The following is a 20,906-nucleotide window of genomic DNA, read 5'->3' on the forward strand; positions in this document are numbered from 1 at the left end:
AAAAATGTCGATCAGAGTTTCCCAAAGCCCAAGATGACGTCCTCAAACGTCTTGTTTTGTCCACAACTTAAAGATATTCAGTTTACTATCAAGAAACCAGAAAATATTCACTTTCAAGAAGCTGGAATCAGATAATTTGGACTTTTTTTTACTTTAAAAATTACTCAAACCAATTTAATTGAATATCAAAACAGTTGGCAATTAATTTAATAGTTGACAACTAATCGATTAATCAATTAATCGTTGCAGCTCTAAGTAGAATAAATGCAGATTGTTTATCTTATCTCTAATTGTAGTTTTAATATCATAACCTAAATCTCTGATATGAAAAATATTCCGAAAATGTGGTATTTGGCATCATACCTTACATTAAAACTAATTGAAAGGTTAGTCGATTATGAAAACAATGGTTAGTTGCAGCTGTAATGAAAACTGTAGTTTTCAGTAAAGACTATTGTTATTTTAGAGATCTGCACTTGCACAAAGCATTTTAAGCATTTGCATACTGTTATACTCTAATTATAGTGATTTCATGTAGGTTTTAGACTTTTATTCTGCATCACAGGAACTTCTAGCTGACAGGGTGACCTACAGTGAGTGAGGTATGTAAGAGTCCTGTCTCCTGCTCAAGGACACCACAAGAGGACATCTCACTATTGACAGACACACACTTTGCTGTGGCAGGCAGTGAACTTTCCGTCACAGGGCCGTCTATAAGTAGGAGGCCAGCTTGCCTTTAATACGGCTCTAAATGGAGCCCAGTACAGCCCGAGTGTAGTCCCAACTCACACACCTAATTTGCCGCGGTTTGTGTGTGGAAGCAAGCAGTCAGTCAGCCCGTGGACACGATTAGAGTCTTAGAGGGTTTTTGTAAACAGCTGACGGTTTGTGGATACGGGTTTGTGCGGCATGTAAAGGGGGTTTATGCAGTCTGAGTGTGTTGTGCAGCGGTCCTGTCCAGGTTGTGTGTGAGGTGATAAGGGGATCCCCGGTGGTGGGTGGAGCATTCCCTGGGCTGATAAGAGCCCTCTGCAGAAGACTGATACTGAGCAGCAGGAGGAGGAGGAGGAGGGAGACCTGTAGGGTGCCGTCATTGTGCATCACTGAGGGCCTCTTTGCTTCTCTTCTCTGTAGTGAAGGCATGTCAGCAGTGATGGAAAGTACATTTTAGTACAATTTTGAAGCACCTGTACTTTACTTGAGTATTTCTATTTTCTGCTACTTTGTACTCCACTATAATTCAGAGGCAAATATTCTACGTTTAGTTTCTTTCCACTAGTGTAAAATCATAAATATACAGTAGAATAAATGCAGATTGTTTACCTTATCTCTAATTGTAGTTAGGGCTGAACATTTTTTTTTTAAAATATCTAATTGCGATTATTTTGACTGATATTGTGATATTAGAGGGAATGATAATATTTACATAATTATTCTCCTTTTCATTGAAAAACATATTTAAATGATTATGGTGTGATTTCTTTTTTTTTGCGGGAAATCAGGGATCTGTACCAAACAAAGATGCTTTCTTAAGTCTGTAGAATATGATATGTAGGCCAGGACATCTCTGCAGCATCACAATATTTAATTGCAAATGGTATTTTTACACACATTTTTCCTTTAAAAATATTACGCCTCCTGCGATTTTAAAATTTCAACATTTAGATTAATTGTCTATCCCTAGTTGTAGTTTTAATGTCATCACTTAAATCTCTGACATGAAAAATATTCCAAAATTATGTGGTATTCAGCAACAGTTGCAGTGCCACATGGCTGTTATGTTAATTTTTCCTCATCTTTCTCTACTACAGTATCAACACAAGTTGTATTTCCCGCCTCATTTCACTCCGCGCGCTTATTCTCACAAAAACCCCACCAACGGAAACACACTCGCAAGTTCAAACTACGTGAGCCGCATCATTTAAAAGTAGGTGTTTTTTGTCGTGCTCTGCGGCACAGAGGGGTTGCCCTCCCCCTGTGTGACACGATAAGAGAGCTATGCTGCACCCAGATAGAGAGCTATCTGAGCTGCTACCCTTCAACCCGCCATTCCACACAAAGAATACACAGACACACTGCAGCAGGGTGACGGTTGAGCAAAGTGACACGCACAAAATGGAGATTGTGAGGGGGCACAGGAGCTTATGGAGGCCAATTTGGAAGCTATGATAGACGACTAAAAATATACCTGTACCACATCTGAGATCACATAGATTTCTTCAAATTGCCAAAATGACATTCTCATGCCAGGTATAGATACAGCCCCTCCCCAATGGGGTTGATACATTGAAACTTAAAACCAAAATACAAACTAAATTGCAGCGAGACAGTGCTGCTACAGAGAAGGCAGGCATCACAAGTCAGACTCATTTTCTCAATTATTCATCATAATCAGTCATAATAACACCTCTACTGTGTGTCTTTCCCCTCTCTTTCAGACTACCTCCAGCATTCGAGGTCCATCCTGCCATTTCGTCCCCTCCACTCATTTCCCTACACACACCCAGACCACCTGAGGACGCCGCCTGCCGTCCCCTCACCCAGCTTGCCACGCTGGCTACCGCCATGACTTCCCCCGTGGACTTTGACAATGCGGAGATCACGCAGCAGTACAGCCGCATCAACACCCGCTTTGACCTCACTGACGAGGAGATAGACAATGACAACTGCTCTGCCAGGCTGTTTGAGCGCTCGCGCATCAAGGCCCTCGCAGGTGAGTGCATGCATAGTAAACAGGCTGTGTCCTCTCTGAGGCATTTGTGGGACACATTTTTGAGATGACAGTGTCTTTTTTAGAGCGTGGGAAGGGCAGAAGGGGTGAGCTATAATGGGTGTCTGTTGTTAAACTTTGGCAGGTTTTAATGGGCTTGAATGTGTCACTGACCTCCACTTAGATTTCGTAAAGAAATTACAAAATCACACTCCAGGTGACGCTTGATTTTACTCCAAAGCTCTCAGCTAGAGCTCTGCAGGTGTTGTTGTGTGTACGCATGTTACTCGTGGTGTCACACACCCTCCCCAACAGCTGAGCCCTGACACCATTCCGCCCCCTCTGCAAGTAACTGGGATCGCTTGCACATTCCCAGAATGTCCACCGTCTGACCGATCTGGACAGCTGCCCTGCCCGTCTGCCTCCCCATAGCACAGATCTCTGGCATTTTCTGGCTAAGCTGGTAAGCTGTGACTCCACCTGTGGGGCGGCTGCTTGGGGTTTTAAAATAGAAGTGTTTCTGCGGTGGAAGGAAGCGTGACAGAAACGGGGAGTTGAGGGTCACACAGTGTTCGTTTCCATAAAGCTGGAGACAAGAGAGGTCACCCGCAAGGTAGTAAAATAGTGCAGATATGATGCCTGAGTTTCTATACAGACACCAAAACACAGTTGTTTTTTTTGATACCTTAATTTGTAAATGTATTACCAGCCGCGACAGCAACGCCGGTAATTTTTTCACCTTGTGACTCTATGAGTGTCATCGTTGCAAAATGTGATCCTGGAGACACCTACTGTAGCGGTAACTGCCACAGAAGAGGTTTTGAGTACTTTGATTACTACAGATATTGTCATCGCGCTACTGCACAACCGTGTAAGTTGCAGTCACGACACTTCACAGGTGTGTATTTGAACTCAAAATGAAGGCTGAGTTCAAAGATGGGTATGGTCCTAGGGGGATTGCCCCAACATCAGTCGCTGGTCCGATTTGGCCTCACAGCTGGTGTGATCACATCGCAAAATGGTATCTAGCAAAAGAAAGCTAAATGTCTAAACACAAGCAGCTATACAAGAACATTGCTGATATAAAAAAATATGCTCAAATCATAACATGGCAAACTGCAGCCCAACAGGCAACAACAGCTGTCAGTTTGTCAGGGTGCTGACTTGACTATGACTTGCCCCAAAACTACATGTGATTATCATAAAGTGGGCATGTCTGTAAAGGGGAGACTCGTGGGTACCCACAGAACCCATTTTCATTCACATATCTTAAAGTCAGAAGTTATGGGACCCCTTTGAAAATGGTCTTGACAGTTTGGAGCGTTATTTAGCCTCCTTCGCGACAAGCTAGTATGACATGGTCCAATGGATTCCTTAGGTTTTCTAGTTACATATGATACCAGTATCTTCACTCTAGCTTTAAAACTGAGCCTGCTACAATCTAAAAATTGCAAGTTGCGTTAATGCGTTATAGAAATTAGTGGCGTTAAAACAAATTTGCGTTAACGCGTTCTTATTGCGTTAACTTTGACAGCCCTAAAAAATTTACATTTTGATTTGAAGTTAAAATCCTTACGGGATAAGTCGCATGAAAAGACCAAAACCAACAATGAAATGATCCCACCAACAAGTATTGCCAGTGTAGCCAAAACCTAATATAGAGCTCCATTGTTGTCCTAAAAAAACACGTCAATAAGCCACACTTTTGCACTGGTGACATGCTCCTTCATTAACATGAACATGGTCATTGTAGTTTATTTTGAGTTGATCTCAAACACACAATCCTGCACACATGGAAGAAGTTTGCCTTCAGGGCTTTCTGCAAGACATCTCCTTAGGTTTAGGCAACAAACCTACTTGGTTAGGTTTAGGAAAAGATCATGGTTTGGGTTAAAATGAAGCCTTTCTGGCAGAAAGCCCTGAAGGCAAACTTCTCCCAATCCTGCTGCCGTAAATACTCACTAGAGCACCAAATGTGCATTAATCGGTAGCTGAAAATAGTCCTCAGCAAAAACACTATTTACTCCTGTTTGAGTAACATTTGCTAAAAACTACATTGTCCAGCTTTTTTAATTATACTGAGCATTTAGTGTTAGTTCGGGGGGAGGAGTAGTTCTCCCTCTCTCTCCCATTTCCCGCCAACATTTTATAACTATCTGCTGTAAATGGCCAATGCTTTGATGTAAGTGTGCCTGAAATTGAGTTACAGAATGAAAGTACATTGAATGGCTATTGCTAAAAAAAAGCTGGTCATGAATAGTATTACAAAATAGTATTAAAATGGGGTTTGATATAATGAAAGTCTTAAGGATAACAAAGTTTAAGAACTGTCTGATTTTGAACATTCGATGCTATGCACAGATTTCATAAAAACACATAATGTATTGAGGTTTGATATACAGCCCAACATCTGGGTGGCCGAAATATTTAAAGTCGTGTCCAGACTGTTTATTTGGCAGTGCTCTCATCACTTTTGTTGCTGTCTCTTTCTGTCTCTTTAAATAATGAAGGCTTCTGTGTGGGTGTTGGTGATATTGTGTTAGAGTGCTGCTGCACTGATGTTTCTGTAATGCAATCAGTGTTTCCTGTTAGAGAGAGAGAGAGAGAGAGAAAGAGAGAGAGAGAGAGAGAGAGAGGTACTGTAGAAAGAGGGAGGAAAGTCAAGAGAGAGGCAGGAGATGAGAGAGGCTCTGAATGACGCCCGCTGCTGATTTACAGCTTGTGAACTCAGAAATATGCACACAGCATGCATTCAAAGCACATACATAACATACTGAATATCCATCCAAGGTAAGGTGCTCCTTACATGAACCTTAAAAAAAGACGCGCTCCATAGGCAATAGACAGTTTCATGTTGGACTATTGGCACGGGAAATACACATTCAGTGATGTCATGACTGTGTGGGAGTGCTGGGTAGAGGGAGGGAGCCTTGTGAGCACGTGGACGTATTGAAACATATTGTATGCATGGATGGGGCTAAAGAAACCACTCTGAATTGAACTGAAGGCTGCCTGAGCCCTTGTGCCGCCTGAGAGTGGAGGCATAGCATCATCACAGCAGCAGCGAGGAGAGAGTGAGAAAAGAGGAAGAAGAAGGAGGGAGGGAGGGAGGGAGGGAGGGAGGGAGCCGGAGTGAACACGAGAGGGATCTGGAAAGGAGGACAGAGAGCCAAGAGACAGAGAAGAGGAGAGACGTGGAGTGCCAAGCTCCTCTGCTGGCTCCAGGCGGTGTTGTTGTTGTTGTTTCGGGGGTCAAGATGAGCAGCCCGTGCCTGCTGCGCGCTGCCCCTATAAGCCAGCCCCGGCTCCGAGAGGTCAAGATCAGTCTGAAGGCCAGCAGCAGGGAGACCACAGCCATCCGGAGCAGCAGCAGCGGGACCAAGGAGGCTGCCAGCCGGCCCTATGCCCCGGCAGAGAGAGAGGCCCCCGTTCGGGTCGGCATGAGCATGAGCCGGAGCAGGAGCACCCCGCCGGTCCACCGGGCCCAGAAAGCTGAAAGCAGGAAGACAGCGAGGGGAAGCAGCAGCAGCAGCAGCAGGAAGCAGCAGGAGCCTGAACACCACCTGGAGAGGAACGGCACTCTCCTGCACGTCCCGCTCGCCGTGGCGCCCGTGGGACTCTCCCCCTTCTCCTCGTCCTCTTCCTCGTCCTCCTCCTGCACCCCGAGACGTCAGCGGCCCTCTCACCCTCACCCTGCCCCCGCCCTCCTCTCCTCCTCTTCCTCCTCAGCTAAAAGTATGAAGCGGGCACGCTGGCTGAGTTTCAGCACCTCCAACATCTGTTTCAACTCCATCCTGGATGGACGCTTCAGGCAGTTGCAAGGTACAGGGGTCCTGATGGAAGAGCTGTGTGTGTTTGTACATCTGTGTGTGTGTGTTTGAAAGAGAGAGTTTGCCCATCCACTCCTTCCTCACTGATGAAACGGAGCAAGATAACACTTTTCCAATCATGCCCCTCCCTTTCCCAACTTGTGTTTGTGTTTAGGCCAGGACGGGATCGCAGGGAGGTTGGGCTGTGATGTGAGCGAGTGTTAGTTTGTCTTCCTGTCGTGAGAACTGGATTAAAGTAGCAGCAAAGCTTCCAAAGCGGTGGCCCTTTTATTGAACGTATAGGGTTGTAATTTATTTATTTCCAGGAAGCAGGGGCTCTGCCCCAATTGTTCACTGACTTGACTTTGAATAATTCATAGGCAAACTCCTAAAAAGGTTGTGATGTTTTTTTTCCCCCCTCCAAAGGTAGTATTATGCACTCTTATATGCTCCCTCTTCTTTAAAATAACAAACATATTCATCATTTGAGCTTGTTGCCTACTCTCCATATGGCCCTTACCCTTCACAAACTGTTCCAAAGAACACAGCATAAGTGCGTTTTGATCCTTTTTCCCCTGAATGACTGCGTTGGCGGTGTTAAAAAAGAATCAATTTCTCTGGCGGTTTAACTTCTCCCTGCTCGCGTTATTAAGGTTTTAAAAGAGAGGTCTGCCGTCACTGTGGATTTTTTTCTGAGCTTGCACTATGCTATCCAACTCCCTGATGACAGGAGTGCATTAGTGAGAGGAAGAAAATGGAGGAGACGATGCAGGAACAGAGAGGGAAACATGCTTTTTTTTTTTCTGCCTCTGCTAAATTTCAAGTATAGACTGATTCTGAAGACTGCAGAGTCAACTGATACGTGACGCGGTAAACTTCTGAAGCTTTCCCAAATTAGAGTGGTTGTTCAGAGCCAAGTGTATTGATCCCCCAATTGGATGTCATGAGATTTTATTTACTTTTAGTTTGCCCCATTATTCAGGAGATCTGATCAAGACTGCAGCCAAATGAAGTTGAACAGAACAGCAATAACAGAAAAAAACATAAGTAATAAATAGAGAAAGAGAGGGAAAACAGTGTTTTCTTATTGATTTCAACCATTCATCAGTTTTTCTTATGACTTACTTGGATTTGACACACTCATTGGCGTTTTTTTTCCATCTTTTCTAGTTTTTTTGTGACATTGACCTTTAACCTTTTAGCTAGTTTCTGGGCCCTTAATCGTCTCCTGTTTACTGTTTAAAAAGTACAATCTCTTTGACCCTGAAATTATTATGAATGTATGTTCTTTAAGCAGTCGTCATTTTTTGTAGTTCATGTGCTCGTTTTGCATCTTCTTATAAAAGAGTACTCCTCTGATTTAACACTGCACTCCTGTAAGATTGTCTGACTCATGATGGACATTATCAAAATCGATGCAGCAGAACCAGAAATATCACCTTTTTTTATTCCACGCTTTCTTCTCTTCTTCTCTGTTAAAACCTGACGCCTACATGACCCAAAATTCAACTCGACCGTTGACAGTTTGGTTGGAGATTCAGGTGTGTTTTGCAGTCGTGTTTAGAAGGTGACACCCAAGTTGCGAAAACATGCGAAAACTCTCGCGAGACTCCCTGCCGGACGATCTATCCTAACTTTAACCATTCGGGGTCAATGCCTAACCTTAACTATTCGGGGTCAATGCCTAACCTTAACCATTTGGGGTCAATGCCTAACCTTAACCAGTTGGGGTCAATGCCTAACCTTTACTATTCGGGGTCAATGCCTAACCTTAACCATTTGGGGTCAATTCCTAACCTTAACCATTCGAGGTCAATGCCTAACCTTAACCAGTCGGGGTCAATGCCTAACCTTAACCGTTTGAGGTCAATGCCTAACCTTAACCATTCGGGGTCAATGCCTAACCTTAACCATTCGGGGTCAATGCCTAACCTTAACTATTTGGGGTCAATGCCTAACCTTAACCATTTGGGGTCAATGCCTAACCTTAACCATTCGGGGTCAATGCCTAACCTTAACCATTCGAGGTCAATGCATAACCGTAACCATTCGAGGTCAATGCCTAACCTTAACCATTCGAGGTCAATGCCTAACCTTAACTCTTCGGGGTCAATGCCTAACCTTAACCATTCGAGGTCAATGCCTAACCTTAACCATTTGGGGTCAATGCCTAACCTTAACTCTTCGGGGTCAATGCCTAACCTTAACCATTTGGGGTCAATGCCTAACCTTAACCAGTTGGGGTCAATGTCTAATGTTAGCTATTCGGGGTCAATGCCTAACCTTAACTCTTCGGGGTCAATGCCTAATCTTAACCATCTTGCGAGAGTTTCGCAATTTACCTTCTAGACACAACCGTGTTTTGCTAGTAGCAGCAACTGTAGCCTCGAGCCGCTAGCCTCAAGCAGTGATGAGGAGCAGGCTACAAAGGCCTGGTGCTTCCATCTAACTACGCACCCCCAGATTTTTTTATTTTTAGTTTATCAGATTTCACACAGCTCCCTCTGAAGCCAGAAAAGACTTTATACAACTTTTTTTCACATTTGCAATAGTGCTCCCCAACACCTGTAAACAGGCTTTCGTGGAGCTCCCCTTTAATCCCTACGAGTCAAAATGCCGGTATGTTTTGCTCCGTGATCGTGACAGCCTCTAATGTGCATTAATCTGATGTTTAGCTGTTGCAGAATGTGAGTCCATTTAGCATAAGCTCAGACGATTCATCTTGTCTTGAGGTGAGGAAGCGTGTAAATAAAGCCGACGGAGGCGGTGTTTCGTCTCCTGGACAGGCTTGTTAATAAAGACGTGGTGTCATGGCTGCAGGACAGGTAGCCCTGGCAGTGCCATGACTCAGGCATGTAGAAGATGCCGTGGGATCCACTTGGTTACTTCCAGTAAGAGCTGACATTGGGAAACGACGGATCAAGCCATATACAGGGAAAATCCATCAGCATGAATAAGTCATTGGGCTTTCACTGGAGTCAAGGAGTGGATGAAAGATTACACAGTAAAAGCATGTGAAACAGAGGAATGTTTAGTAAGGCTGGCACTGATATGCAGAAAGAAGAAGTTGCAAAAGCAGTGACAACACGCTGCTGCAGTTCAGTCAGTGTGGAAAAACTAGATACTGTATCTGACCACTGCACTTGCTCAACAATATTTAATTCATGTAAAAAGACTGCACGACAATGGCAGCTTCCGTTGCAGCACCACTAAGTACAACCAAGCATTAAACGTACAGTAAAGTTGTGGTCAGACCTTCGTATGAACTATTACAGCTACTTTCCTATTTATGAACTGTACCTAAATGTGCTTATGTGTAAAAAAGCCAAGCCTCCGTTTCCGTTCTGCCACGATCGAAGTGAAAACCATGCATTAAGTTAAACATTGTAGCTTTCATTTACATTTAATTTTAAAAGGAGAAGGAATCCTGCTCGTACACCAACTTTGATACAGAACCTTAAAGCAAGACTAGCAAATGTTAGCGAACTTCATATATATTGCTACTGACATTACTGAGCATTACTGGGACTTTATGACATTTCTTTACTTGTGTTATTCTTAAAATATGTTTTAGCATGTCACAGATCAATGGTTTTATCACAAAAAACAACAATTATTAAACACAGCGTACCTCACCAGACAACACGTTTTCTCATCCCAGCTCGTCACATACTGGCGCTTTGTCACGTCCCTTGGCGTCACTTTAGGTTTAGGTAACAAAACCACTGAGTTAGGTTTATGAAAAACAACATGGTTGGGCTTAAAATTACTACGTTTGTAGAGTGAAAATGAAAATGAACGTTGTGAACACGGGTCACGAACGAACAGCTGATTGTAATGTGAAAGTGAAACTTAAACTTAACACATGGGACACGAACAGCGGTCTCCTCGATGAAAGCCCTTCGTTGTTGGACCCATCCAACTCCCCTCCTGCCCACCCTGTGTGTGTCTTTTTGCTCTTTAAACTACGTCACCACACTCCCGGTGCATTTTCTCTGTGTTTACTGTTGCAATAATTGAATGCCCGGTACGTTTCATACAGGCACTAAAGGGTGCCTTGTGCGTTGGTATCACACGCCAAGGGGCGTCACAAAGCCTCGGTATTTGACGCCCTGGGAATGAGAACGGGATGCATCGGGAGACGTGTGCTGATTCCTGCTTGTGGTCCCATTCCACTTGTTCTCAGTCAGGTTGCTTTATGTTGATGTCTTTAAAGAAACTGACTCAAGAGAATTTTTGGAAATGAAAGGAAATTCTATGTGATCAGTAAAAGGTGTGCTTTAAGGGTGGATAAGATCGGTATATGCCATTATACAAACAACAAACCCAAGTAATGGAACTCATAACAAATACCTCAATATCAATATATAAAGACTTCAGAGGTGGTTTGTAATGTGATGTAGAATAATTCACTGTCCGTGTTATTGCACTCAAATATGCTCAGAAATGTTATCTTTTAACTGTAACATAGCCTTAAAGACCTGGAAAAGACAACCACTGACATTTCGATAATATATCCCAGACATTGACACTAATAGTTTATATATTATATTGATTTTCTGCCCAGCTCTACAATACTGCTACTGGAATTTTGAAGTTAAACAGAATTTAGTTTTTAGACTTAACGCTGAAGGCTTTGTTCAGCAGTGACCGTACACCGAGTGCTATTGTCACATCGAGCTTGTAGAACTACTCATCTGGAGACGGCTCGGCGGGATGCACGCAAGAAACAATCCTCCTTCCCTCCGCCCACTCCTCCTCCCTCTCTGTTGTCCCATGCTTCCTAAAAGGCTAGGAGCATCAATGTGCACTCATGTCTCCTCTCAAGGTCTCGATGCGAGACGATACGGGAGAACCATGTGCACATTTCGGGGGATGATCTTTAATTGTCCTCTTACTGCCTCCACTGTAAAAACCCTCTGGAGGCAGCACCCCAAATAGTTCAGAAAGCATTTATCACAGGTTTTGCTGCACATAGAGCTGCCTTCTTGGTGTTTTGTTTTTTTGTCCCTGCTGACAGATTCTGATGTGACAGTTTGTGCTAAATCAACTCTGACACTTCTGTTGGAGCTTTGAGTTATTTGCATGTTTTAATTGCCATTACTTTTTCATGTAAGTTGTGACGACGTAGCGGAGCGGTGCGTGCTGTTGTTCTGCTGAGCGGAGCAGAAAAAGCATGATTTATTTACTGTACTCTGCTGCGCCATGTGTTTTACATACAATAACTACTGGTTTCTTCTCTTTGATGATGCTAAGAATGGAGCTGGAGCTTTTTCTGGTGCTTACTGGGTCATTTTTAGATACTGTAGGTAATGTATCTTGTTCTATTTTCCTGGTTGGGTCTCTGCAGATTAAACCTGAAAGCTTGTATCTCAGTCAATCTCTCCATTACTTTCTGTCTGATCCATCTTGCCCTCCATCGACTGCCCTCTTTTTCTCATCCTCATCTGAGCCCCTGATACCTTTGCTCCAGTCTCTCCTCCTCCCTCACACTGTTTTATGTCTCCTTCTTGACCTTTAATCCAATACCTTTAACTCCTCTCTCCTTTCTTTCCTCCCTCTTCTTCTGTTCACTTCAGCTTGTTCCTCGCTTGTTCTCCACAGCCTCAGGGTCTGAATCATTTATTACACGAGTCATTAAGGATGCACTCCTTTGCACTCCATAGTTTGCAGTCATATTTGGGTTCAGGAATAAACGGGGCGAACTGTAACAGGCAGACCAAGGGGAAGTCACGTGTTGCAAGATTGGACGACTGAGGGGAAAATGTCTCATCACCAGCGTTTGACCTGATAAACGTTAAGGAGCTGTGTGTGTATACAGTGTGTGTCTTCTGGGAGCTGTGGGTGCAATCAAGGTAACCGTAGTCAGGTTGCATCGTCCTTCATGTCCTCCTTGCTCCAGATTGTTCTGAAATATTCTACCAAGGGCTTCCAAAAAAAAATACATATCTACTAGGGCTGCAACTAATGATTGTCATGATTAGATCAGTTATTTGACCTAAAAACATCAACAAGTACTAAATAAATGCCCAAAATTCCAGATTCTAAGGTAATAAATATTCTAACATTTTTAAAGGTGGAACCAGTGAATTTACATAACATAAAAATTACTTAAAATAGCCGATAGATTAGGCTTGATGTTGACAAAATTCCTGTAAATCAGTTAATCAACTAATTGTTTCAGCTCTAATATCCAGGACAAGGAAAAAAAAAAATTATTGATTGAATGAAAGTAAAGCCAGTTACTATGAGAGTTATGAGATGGGTGTTTTGTGGGGTGATTTAATATTGATTTTGTTATTATTATTATAAGTTTAATATTGTCAGTTATTGACATTAAGTTGTATCATGATTATATGATCATGCTGTGTTCGAAATTCTGTTGTCCAAATGAATGATCCCCAGCTAATTTGAACTAAAAGTGCAAACTAACTTCCGCTAGACGACCTGTATGCATTACATCTTTTGCATTTCTTTTTCTTCTTAAAGGTGATAAATACGAAATTCAGAGCATAGCTGTTGCCTCCGTATGGCTCTCAACATGGTGACGGCTAAGCCGGGAGCTCACAGCTAACGGTGTTAATAGTGCAAGGGCAACAGTGCTGGCAGAACTAACAGTATTTACTTGAGGGGGAACCGGAGAGTAGGCACTACGCTTCGGCGACAGTGGCGTCGGAAAGGACGGCGTTATGAGCTGTATTATATGATGCGTTTATAATAAAAAAAGTTTATGATAGCTGTGTTTATACTGTGACATTTATTTTAACAATATTGCCAAGCCCCTTGAATCACCTGTAAATTAAACATATTGGCTAATCAATATGGCAATGAGAATCTTCCAAAGCCTTTTTTTAATATGTCGGAATGAAGCTTTACAGAAATATTTTAAAAGATCATATTATGTGCATATGATGTTGTTGTCTCTGGACCTCATTTCTAGAGCTCAATATCAATACATTTACTGGGCTGTTATTAGCTTTATTGCAGATGTGTTGTTTTTGGTGCACATGGAAGCCGATAAGTAACAAGAAATTGCAGTTACAAAATGCGAAAAATATGTTTGAGATAATTTAGAAACGGTGCTGCAAAATAGTTTGTTCACAAGAAAGCACTGACGAGTTCATTTAATTCCCAATTCCAAGTCTTATTCTGTTTTATATTCTGTACTTTATGTGTAATAAGAGAAGGTTAAAATCATGCAGGACATTTTATATGCTTAATAAATGCAGATACAACCCCCCCGTCACAAGCACACACCCACTCACACCACCCCCGTTCGTTCCCATTCACATTAAGTGTGTCCACAAACAAAGTAAACAGAATATAGTACATTGGGTCATGCTGACATATGGTCTCATCAAATCTGGTTTTATTTTTGCTGCTGAGTAGGAGGCACATCTTCCATGCAGCGAGATATGATTTTTAAGTGTGAGCCTGGCAGAATGTGTCACCATGTGGGCAGCGCTCATCCTCCCATAAAGTCTGACGCTCTGTACTCTCTGCTCCTCTCTGCCCTGTCATTCCTGAGTTTTCAGAGCAAAATTGCAGTCGAGGAATTTCAGCATAAATACTGTACACCTACGCTTAACTATGCAGAGACCTTGTTTGTGTTTTATGCATGTGATGTTATTATGCAGCACCACTTCTCCATCTACTCTGCTAGGAGGATGAGGAGACATAGATTGTTAAAGTTAAGCTTTTCCTCAGGGAGTATCCGTTTGTGATGATGTGTTTCACATTTGCTGCAGGCCTGTCTACAAAAACATTGAAATCATATTAGCTTCAAGAAACGACACGACACGACACAACCTATTGGGTAGAAGTTAACCCACAATTTGGGAAACTCTTGCGAGATGGTTAAGGTTAGGCATTGACCTTGAATGGGTAAGGTAAGGTTAGGATAGGTCGTTGGGCAGCGAATCTCACAAGATCTTTTGCATGTTTTTGCAAGATTTTGCAATTTGCGGGTTACCTTCTAGACATGTTTATCCATTACATTTAGCTAACTATTTCAACTGTTTATCCATTGGGTTGTGTCTAGAAGGTTACCCACCATTTGGGAAACACCCGTGGGATGGTTAAGGTTAGGCATTGGTCATCGGTCTTGCAAGAGTTTTTGCACGTTTTTGCAAGTTTTTGCAAATTTTTGCATGTTACCTTCTAGACACAACCAAAAGTAATGGGTATAAACAGTTGAAATAGCTAGCTGACCCTCTAACAGATTGTTGCAATAGCAAAAAAGCTCTCACCTCAGGCTCAGGCTTAGTCAGTCTTAATATTTATGCACCAGAAAGTCTTAATTAGACTAGTCTAACCTAAGGCCAAGACTAGTCTTAAGCTAAGTTTATGCAACTGGCCCCTGGTTCACCTGCATAATGTCCGTCTGGTGGTCTTGCTCCTGTGTAGGAGGGGTGTCTGTGCCCAGGGGCCCCTTGTCTCATAATCATGTTTCTTGGAGGCAGAGCTGATGTGAAGGTAGAGATACTATTACTGGATTAAATGAGAGGAGCCACAGAATCATTTTTGATGTTATGTTTTTGCTGCCGACAAAGCTCACTAGGTAATATAGATAACTGGGTATGTCCAGGCTGTATTTTCTCAGTAAGCGGCAAGAGTGCGCAGCTTAACTCTGCAACGAGGATTAATTTAAGTAAGTAAGATTTCTCTGTTTACAGTGTAAACTCAACTCAGGGTCCTCCGTCTATCTGAAGAGCCCTTGAGCAGGACAGTTAATCCCCACCAGCTCCGGTGGTGCTGTTCTGTAGATGTGAAGTTATTTCATTATTCATGGAGCTCATGTTCTTTCTTTAACTTTTGTGCTCCCATCAGATGAGCGTGAGGCGGTTCAGAAGAAGACCTTCACTAAATGGGTCAACTCGATCCTGTCCCGGGTCGGCTGTCGCATCTCTGACCTCTACCTGGACCTGCGAGACGGACGCATGCTCATTAAACTGCTGGAGGTGCTGTCCGGCGAACGACTGGTGAGAAGCTCTCTTGTCAAACCTTACATTTTTGTATTTTTCACTCCTTTTGTATCATCCCTCTGTCTCTCTCTCGTGGTGTCTTGCCTTCATAATTTTTCCTCTCTTTGTTTTCTGTCTTATTTCTGTCTTCAGCCAAAACCCACTAAGGGCCGAATGCGTATCCACTGTTTGGAGAATGTGGACAAAGCTCTGCAGTTCCTCAAAGAGCAGAGGGTTCACCTGGAGAACATGGGCTCCCACGACATCGTCGACGGCAACCATCGCCTCATCCTCGGCCTCATCTGGACCATCATCCTTCGCTTCCAGGTAATCTAAGACCTTTCCTACACTGAATGCTCAAATTAGGTTTATTGCTGGTTTGAATCACTCAAAGACTGAAGATGTTAAAATAAAACGTGTGTAATGCTAAAACTATTAACTATTTAGTGCATTGATTTCAGGTTGTTGGTTAAAGTAAAAGCAACGACAATGACAGCTTCTTCAGTGCAACTTAGGCCACTTTAATGATCACCACAAAATGTTGGACAATCACATCACATCACTCCCCTCTCTGTCTGTCTCTCTGTTTTCATTCTGAAAACGCGTCAACAAACATTTCACGGGGCAACTGCCCTGACTACCACCTACCTGCAAGAGCGTTCCCCCAAAAAAGCAAAGGGCTTTTAAAAGCGGCTAGACCAACGGCAGTCGGTTATCACCAGAAATTCAACATGATGAACTCAGAGCAAAATCTGTGCGTGTTCACGTGGGCGGCCACGGCTTCACACCCCTACCGCCGTGATCGAAACCACTTCCCCTCTCCCGTCTTCCCCTCATTGGTGGTGTGAAAGCAGCTTCCTTGAGGAAGAAACTGACTCGTGAAGAGTCATACTGAAGTATTGTATGTATAAATAACAATAATATATATATTTAGATATAATAGTAAAAGCAAAATATATGAAATATACTGCAGTGTTATATATATACAGTATGTAGTATATACTGCACACTATACAGTATATGTATACATGTAGAAGATAGCATACACCACAATATAAAATATATGATAAAACATATTACAATACATTTTCTGTAAACCGGTACAATGTGCAACAGACATCAGATACTGATTAGTCTATGGGTATCGTAGTCTGTATGCACCAGTCATTATAAGTTAATAATAGTCAATAGATCAACAGTCAATAAAGATCAGTAAAGGAGTTTAATCTAAAAAATAAACCCCAACAAAAGTTAATATAATTTTTTTATTTGGATATTTGACAGCAGAATCCAGTTGTTGTGTCCAGATACAGTAGGTCATTGGGAGTTACATGGGTTACATGTTAAGATTATTTTCTTTACATCAGACACAATCTTGTTCAGCATTCCTTCAGATTTTCTTACATCTAAAAATGTCACCATTACAGTTCTGGTCAGAAAACTCACATGATATTCATGTTATTTAACATGTTATTTAACATGTGTATCGCAATCCTCAAATAACATGATGAGCTGGTCACATGTGCAGAGTGTCTGAACCACAGTTCAGATGTGACTGCAATTATGCTACCACCAGACTGTTATATGAATAAAATCAGAGTACATTAAAACTTGTTTTTATTTGCATTTAGTGTACAACCTGCTGCGTTTGATAGACACGTCTCTGATTAACTGATTAGTGTTATTTGGGTGTGTATTTATGCAGCACAGAAGCAGTTTCAACTGGCAGCCTTGGGATGTTTTTGAGATGCCTTCAGGTTCCAGAGCCATTATTATCTGCTGTAAAAAAGCACATCCACAACATCAGAACATGTCTGTTTGACTCTTTTTATCTTCTTGGAGGGGGCATATATTTATTTTTAATTTGACAGCAACACTGTTATTTTTAGACACGCTAGTTCAAACAATACAGCCTCCTGCATTATTCAGCCTCGTCAAACAAAAAGAAAAGGAAAAGGAAAAGAAAGGAGTTGACTTGGTCCTGTCTGTATCTTTTCAGTCTGCATAAACCAAGGAGAACCAAAGCTGGCTAAATTTAGCCCTCTCTCAGGGCCTGTCTCTCAGATCACATCACTGCTCTAATTACTGGCCCTCTGTGTGGGAAAATAAAAAACTTCAATAATTACCACCCCTCCTCATATCAACTGGATCTTTGGGTTAGATTTGTGAGAATCCACTCGGCTAATAACATCGATGACATATCACTTGAGATTAGTGTTGCTGTAGACAAATAAAAACCTTCTCGTATGTCTGTAAGCTATAATAAATTATGCATTTCAAAGGGGTATTTGTGCCACTTTGCCAAAATGTCTCCCTACCGCTGCATCCTATTAGCGACATGTTACTATCAGTTAAGTTTTTGTTCTCTGCAGTGAATAGTTCTTGTTGGATGGCAAACCTCACAGTCATTAGTTACGTTTCATTATTTATCATCCAGCTGCGCTTGTTGTTTTTTAATCAGATCCAGGACATCATTGTGGAAACGGGCCAGGCGGACCAGAAGGAGACGCGCTCAGCCAAGGACGCTCTTCTTCTGTGGTGTCAGATGAAAACGGCAGGGTAAGTGGGATGTGTGAACTTTAGCATCACCAAGCTGTTGTAAATATCTTTTGGGAATCAGTATGAGAATCAACTCCTCTGCACAGCTATGAATCTTTTAGTGGTTAAAGACATTCTTTTGGGTGCGTCTTCAAATTCAAAACTCCTTTTAAAACCTTTTAAAAAACTTTTAATATTTAATTTTGTGTCCTGCGCTACTTGTATTGTTATAGTTTTATAGGTTCTTGCTTACATAATACGTTTGTTATGTAAAGCATCTTTGAGCATCTCGAAAAGTGTTCTATAAATAACATTAGTTACTATTTTTATTATTCCAGTTTTTATGTTTGGAAGTAGGTTTGCAATCACAATCAGCATTGTTTTCAATTTAATCATAATGTTTAATTAAAAAATGAGAGAAGAAGAAGAAGTAATATAATTAAATATGTCCACTCAAAACCACAGTTTAGGTGTTTTTCCATTTTTAATATAATAACGGTTTGCATTACCCTTTACCAGAGGTTAGACCAAGTCATTGTTTTGCAAGTGTGTCTCAAGTCAAGTCCTGAGTCCTAACCTTTGAGTTTTGAGTTTCGAGAAATTATATTCGGTATCATCTTTTCCAACTGGCGCTCAGTAACGTAACGTTAGTTCTTCATGGTTCTCTCCTGCAACTTGATTGGAGCTAAAACAATTGTGATTGGCTTAATGGGCTTAAGTGTTGACTTGCTGGGAATGAATAGCATTTACATTAGTTGATTCAGGAAATGAATTGATTGGTGGCACACTTTCTAAATAACTTACTTTTTAAATCTTTGGGCTTCAGGGAAGGTATCAAGTATTTTCAAGTCGAAAGGCTCAAGTCCAAGTGAAGTCACGAGTCAATTCCTTTTTTGATTTTTGTCAAGTGGAGTCGAAAGTCATCCAATTTGTGATTCAAGTCCAAGTCATGTGACTCGAGTTATTTAATAACCATAAAACATGTTTTGTTTTTACGGGGTTATGTGCTGGTGGGCTGATTTTGTTACCTCCAACTCAGCCAAGCCAGCTGTTTCCCTCTCTGTCCAGTCTTTATGCTGACCTAAGCTCACCGGCTGCCGGCTGTAGATTCATATTTACTGTACAGACATGAAAGTGGTATCGATCTTCTCATCTAATTCTCTGCAATAATGCGAATAAGCAAAATGTTGAACTATTCTTTAAGGTTAAAGGTCTTCATTTGAAGTGTTGTGATTTGCTGGCATCCAGTTGGATTCTGTCATATTTCAGAATCTGTGCCTCTAAATATTGCGATCTTTTGAGCGAATCACAAAATGTCGCTGGTCTGAGTCTGCTCAGGCCTGAAGCTGCAGAAATATGTGGTTCATAATTGCACGTGTTGAGAAGCAGAACAGATCCCAGACGTTGATTTAAAACAGGAGCTTCTCAGCAATGTCCCTTATGTTCAGTCAATGACGTCCCCTCGCTGTTGTTTTGCAGATATCCCAATATCAACATCAGAAACTTCACCACCTGCTGGAAAGACGGCATGGCCTTCAACGCTCTCATACACAAACACCGGTAAGGAGAGATGAATGGCCAAATCCACTCTCACCAGCTCTGAAATGTAAACACACAGGAAACCCGTCTGCTCAGTGTCTCTCCTCCTCATTCTGCTTCTTCTCTCTCACTGTCTCATTTTCCTCTTTTGCTCTCTTACTCCTCTCTCCATCTTTCTCTCTCAGGCCAGATCTGGTGGACTATACCAATCTGAAGAGGTCAAACCCAACCCACAACCTCCAGAGCGCCTTCAACGTAGCAGAGCAGCAGCTCGGCGTGACCAAGCTGTTAGACCCTGAAGGCGAGTGACTGACGGAGGCTGTGCCTTCATGTTGAACTAAATGTTTATGAGTTTAACGCCTGGTGGAAAAAAAGACCTCAGGACCAGATATGGTCTCTGGCTTTGCTGACACTGACTTGTCTGCTGGTTTGTTTGTAGATGTGTTCACAGAGAACCCAGATGAGAAGTCCATCATCACGTACGTCGTGGCATTTTACCACTACTTCTCGAAGATGAAGCAGCTCGCCGTCGAGGGCAAGAGAGTTGGAAAGGTAAGATGGAAAGATGACGCACACTCGTGACGAATTTGTTACCGTAAGTTTGTTCCTGCCTCCATGATTGTCTTTGACCTCCTCCTTTCAGGTTCTGGATCACGCCATCGAGACGGAGAAGATGATTAATAAATATGAGACGCTTTCGTCAGACCTGCTGACGTGGATCGAGCAGACCATCATCGTGCTGAACAACCGGAAACTTGCCAACTCTCTGACGGGAGTTCAGCAGCAGCTTCAGAAGTTCAACACCTACCGAACGGTAGAGAAGCCACCCAAGTGAGTCGAGCCAAGACACCTTCCCATTCCATTACACACTGCTTTTTAATCTTCAAGAGAAAATGAAAACACGACTCACCTTTACAATATTAAGCAAATTTCATAAAATTACAGAGTTACAATAACAAACAAACATCATTAAACCACATCTTTCCAACAATTTCCAACACACTAATTGGCTGCCGTTTAGTTGTAGAAAATTCTGTTATTATTAAGTTAAGTTTTGTAGGTAATGTAATGTATTCTATTGTGTGATATGTTGTTTTATGTTGGGCTTCTTTCAATCAGTTTGATAGTAAATTCAAAGTTAGAGTTAAAAGTAATTCAAATTCGTCACTGTTTTCATTTTATTAAAATAAATATGTTTCTATCATTCATATTCACAACAATCCATACCTCTACTGCATTTTGACAGTTTTCAACAGATGTCTTTGATTGATTTTGTCATCAACAAACAGGAAACCAATATTAGACCCATTGCTGATCCAACATATAATCACAAATAAGTGAGCACAA

General features: G+C 42.0%; 1 protein-coding gene across 3 annotated transcripts in view; it reads left to right on the forward strand.

Moving 5' to 3' along the window:
- The window catches only part of sptb (spectrin, beta, erythrocytic), a 48,660-nt gene that overhangs the window by 3,745 nt on the left and 24,009 nt on the right, over positions 1–20,906 (forward strand). For 2 of the 3 annotated variants that reach the window (XM_037796707.1, XM_037796708.1), the window contains 8 exons: positions 2,439–2,713; positions 15,349–15,500; positions 15,636–15,809; positions 17,944–18,041; positions 19,500–19,580; positions 19,745–19,860; positions 19,999–20,111; positions 20,203–20,390. In XM_037796707.1, coding sequence (XP_037652635.1) covers positions 2,566–2,713; positions 15,349–15,500; positions 15,636–15,809; positions 17,944–18,041; positions 19,500–19,580; positions 19,745–19,860; positions 19,999–20,111; positions 20,203–20,390 — 1,070 coding nt within the window. In that variant the 5' untranslated portion in view covers positions 2,439–2,565. Of the gene's footprint in view, positions 1–2,438; positions 2,714–5,951; positions 6,533–15,348; positions 15,501–15,635; positions 15,810–17,943; positions 18,042–19,499; positions 19,581–19,744; positions 19,861–19,998; positions 20,112–20,202; positions 20,391–20,906 lie in introns of those variants that run through there. The other variant, XM_037796709.1, reaches the window with a different exon arrangement.

The sequence above is a fragment of the Sebastes umbrosus genome, chromosome 16 (assembly GCF_015220745.1).
Source record: "Sebastes umbrosus isolate fSebUmb1 chromosome 16, fSebUmb1.pri, whole genome shotgun sequence".
Taxonomy (NCBI): domain Eukaryota; kingdom Metazoa; phylum Chordata; class Actinopteri; order Perciformes; family Sebastidae; genus Sebastes; species Sebastes umbrosus.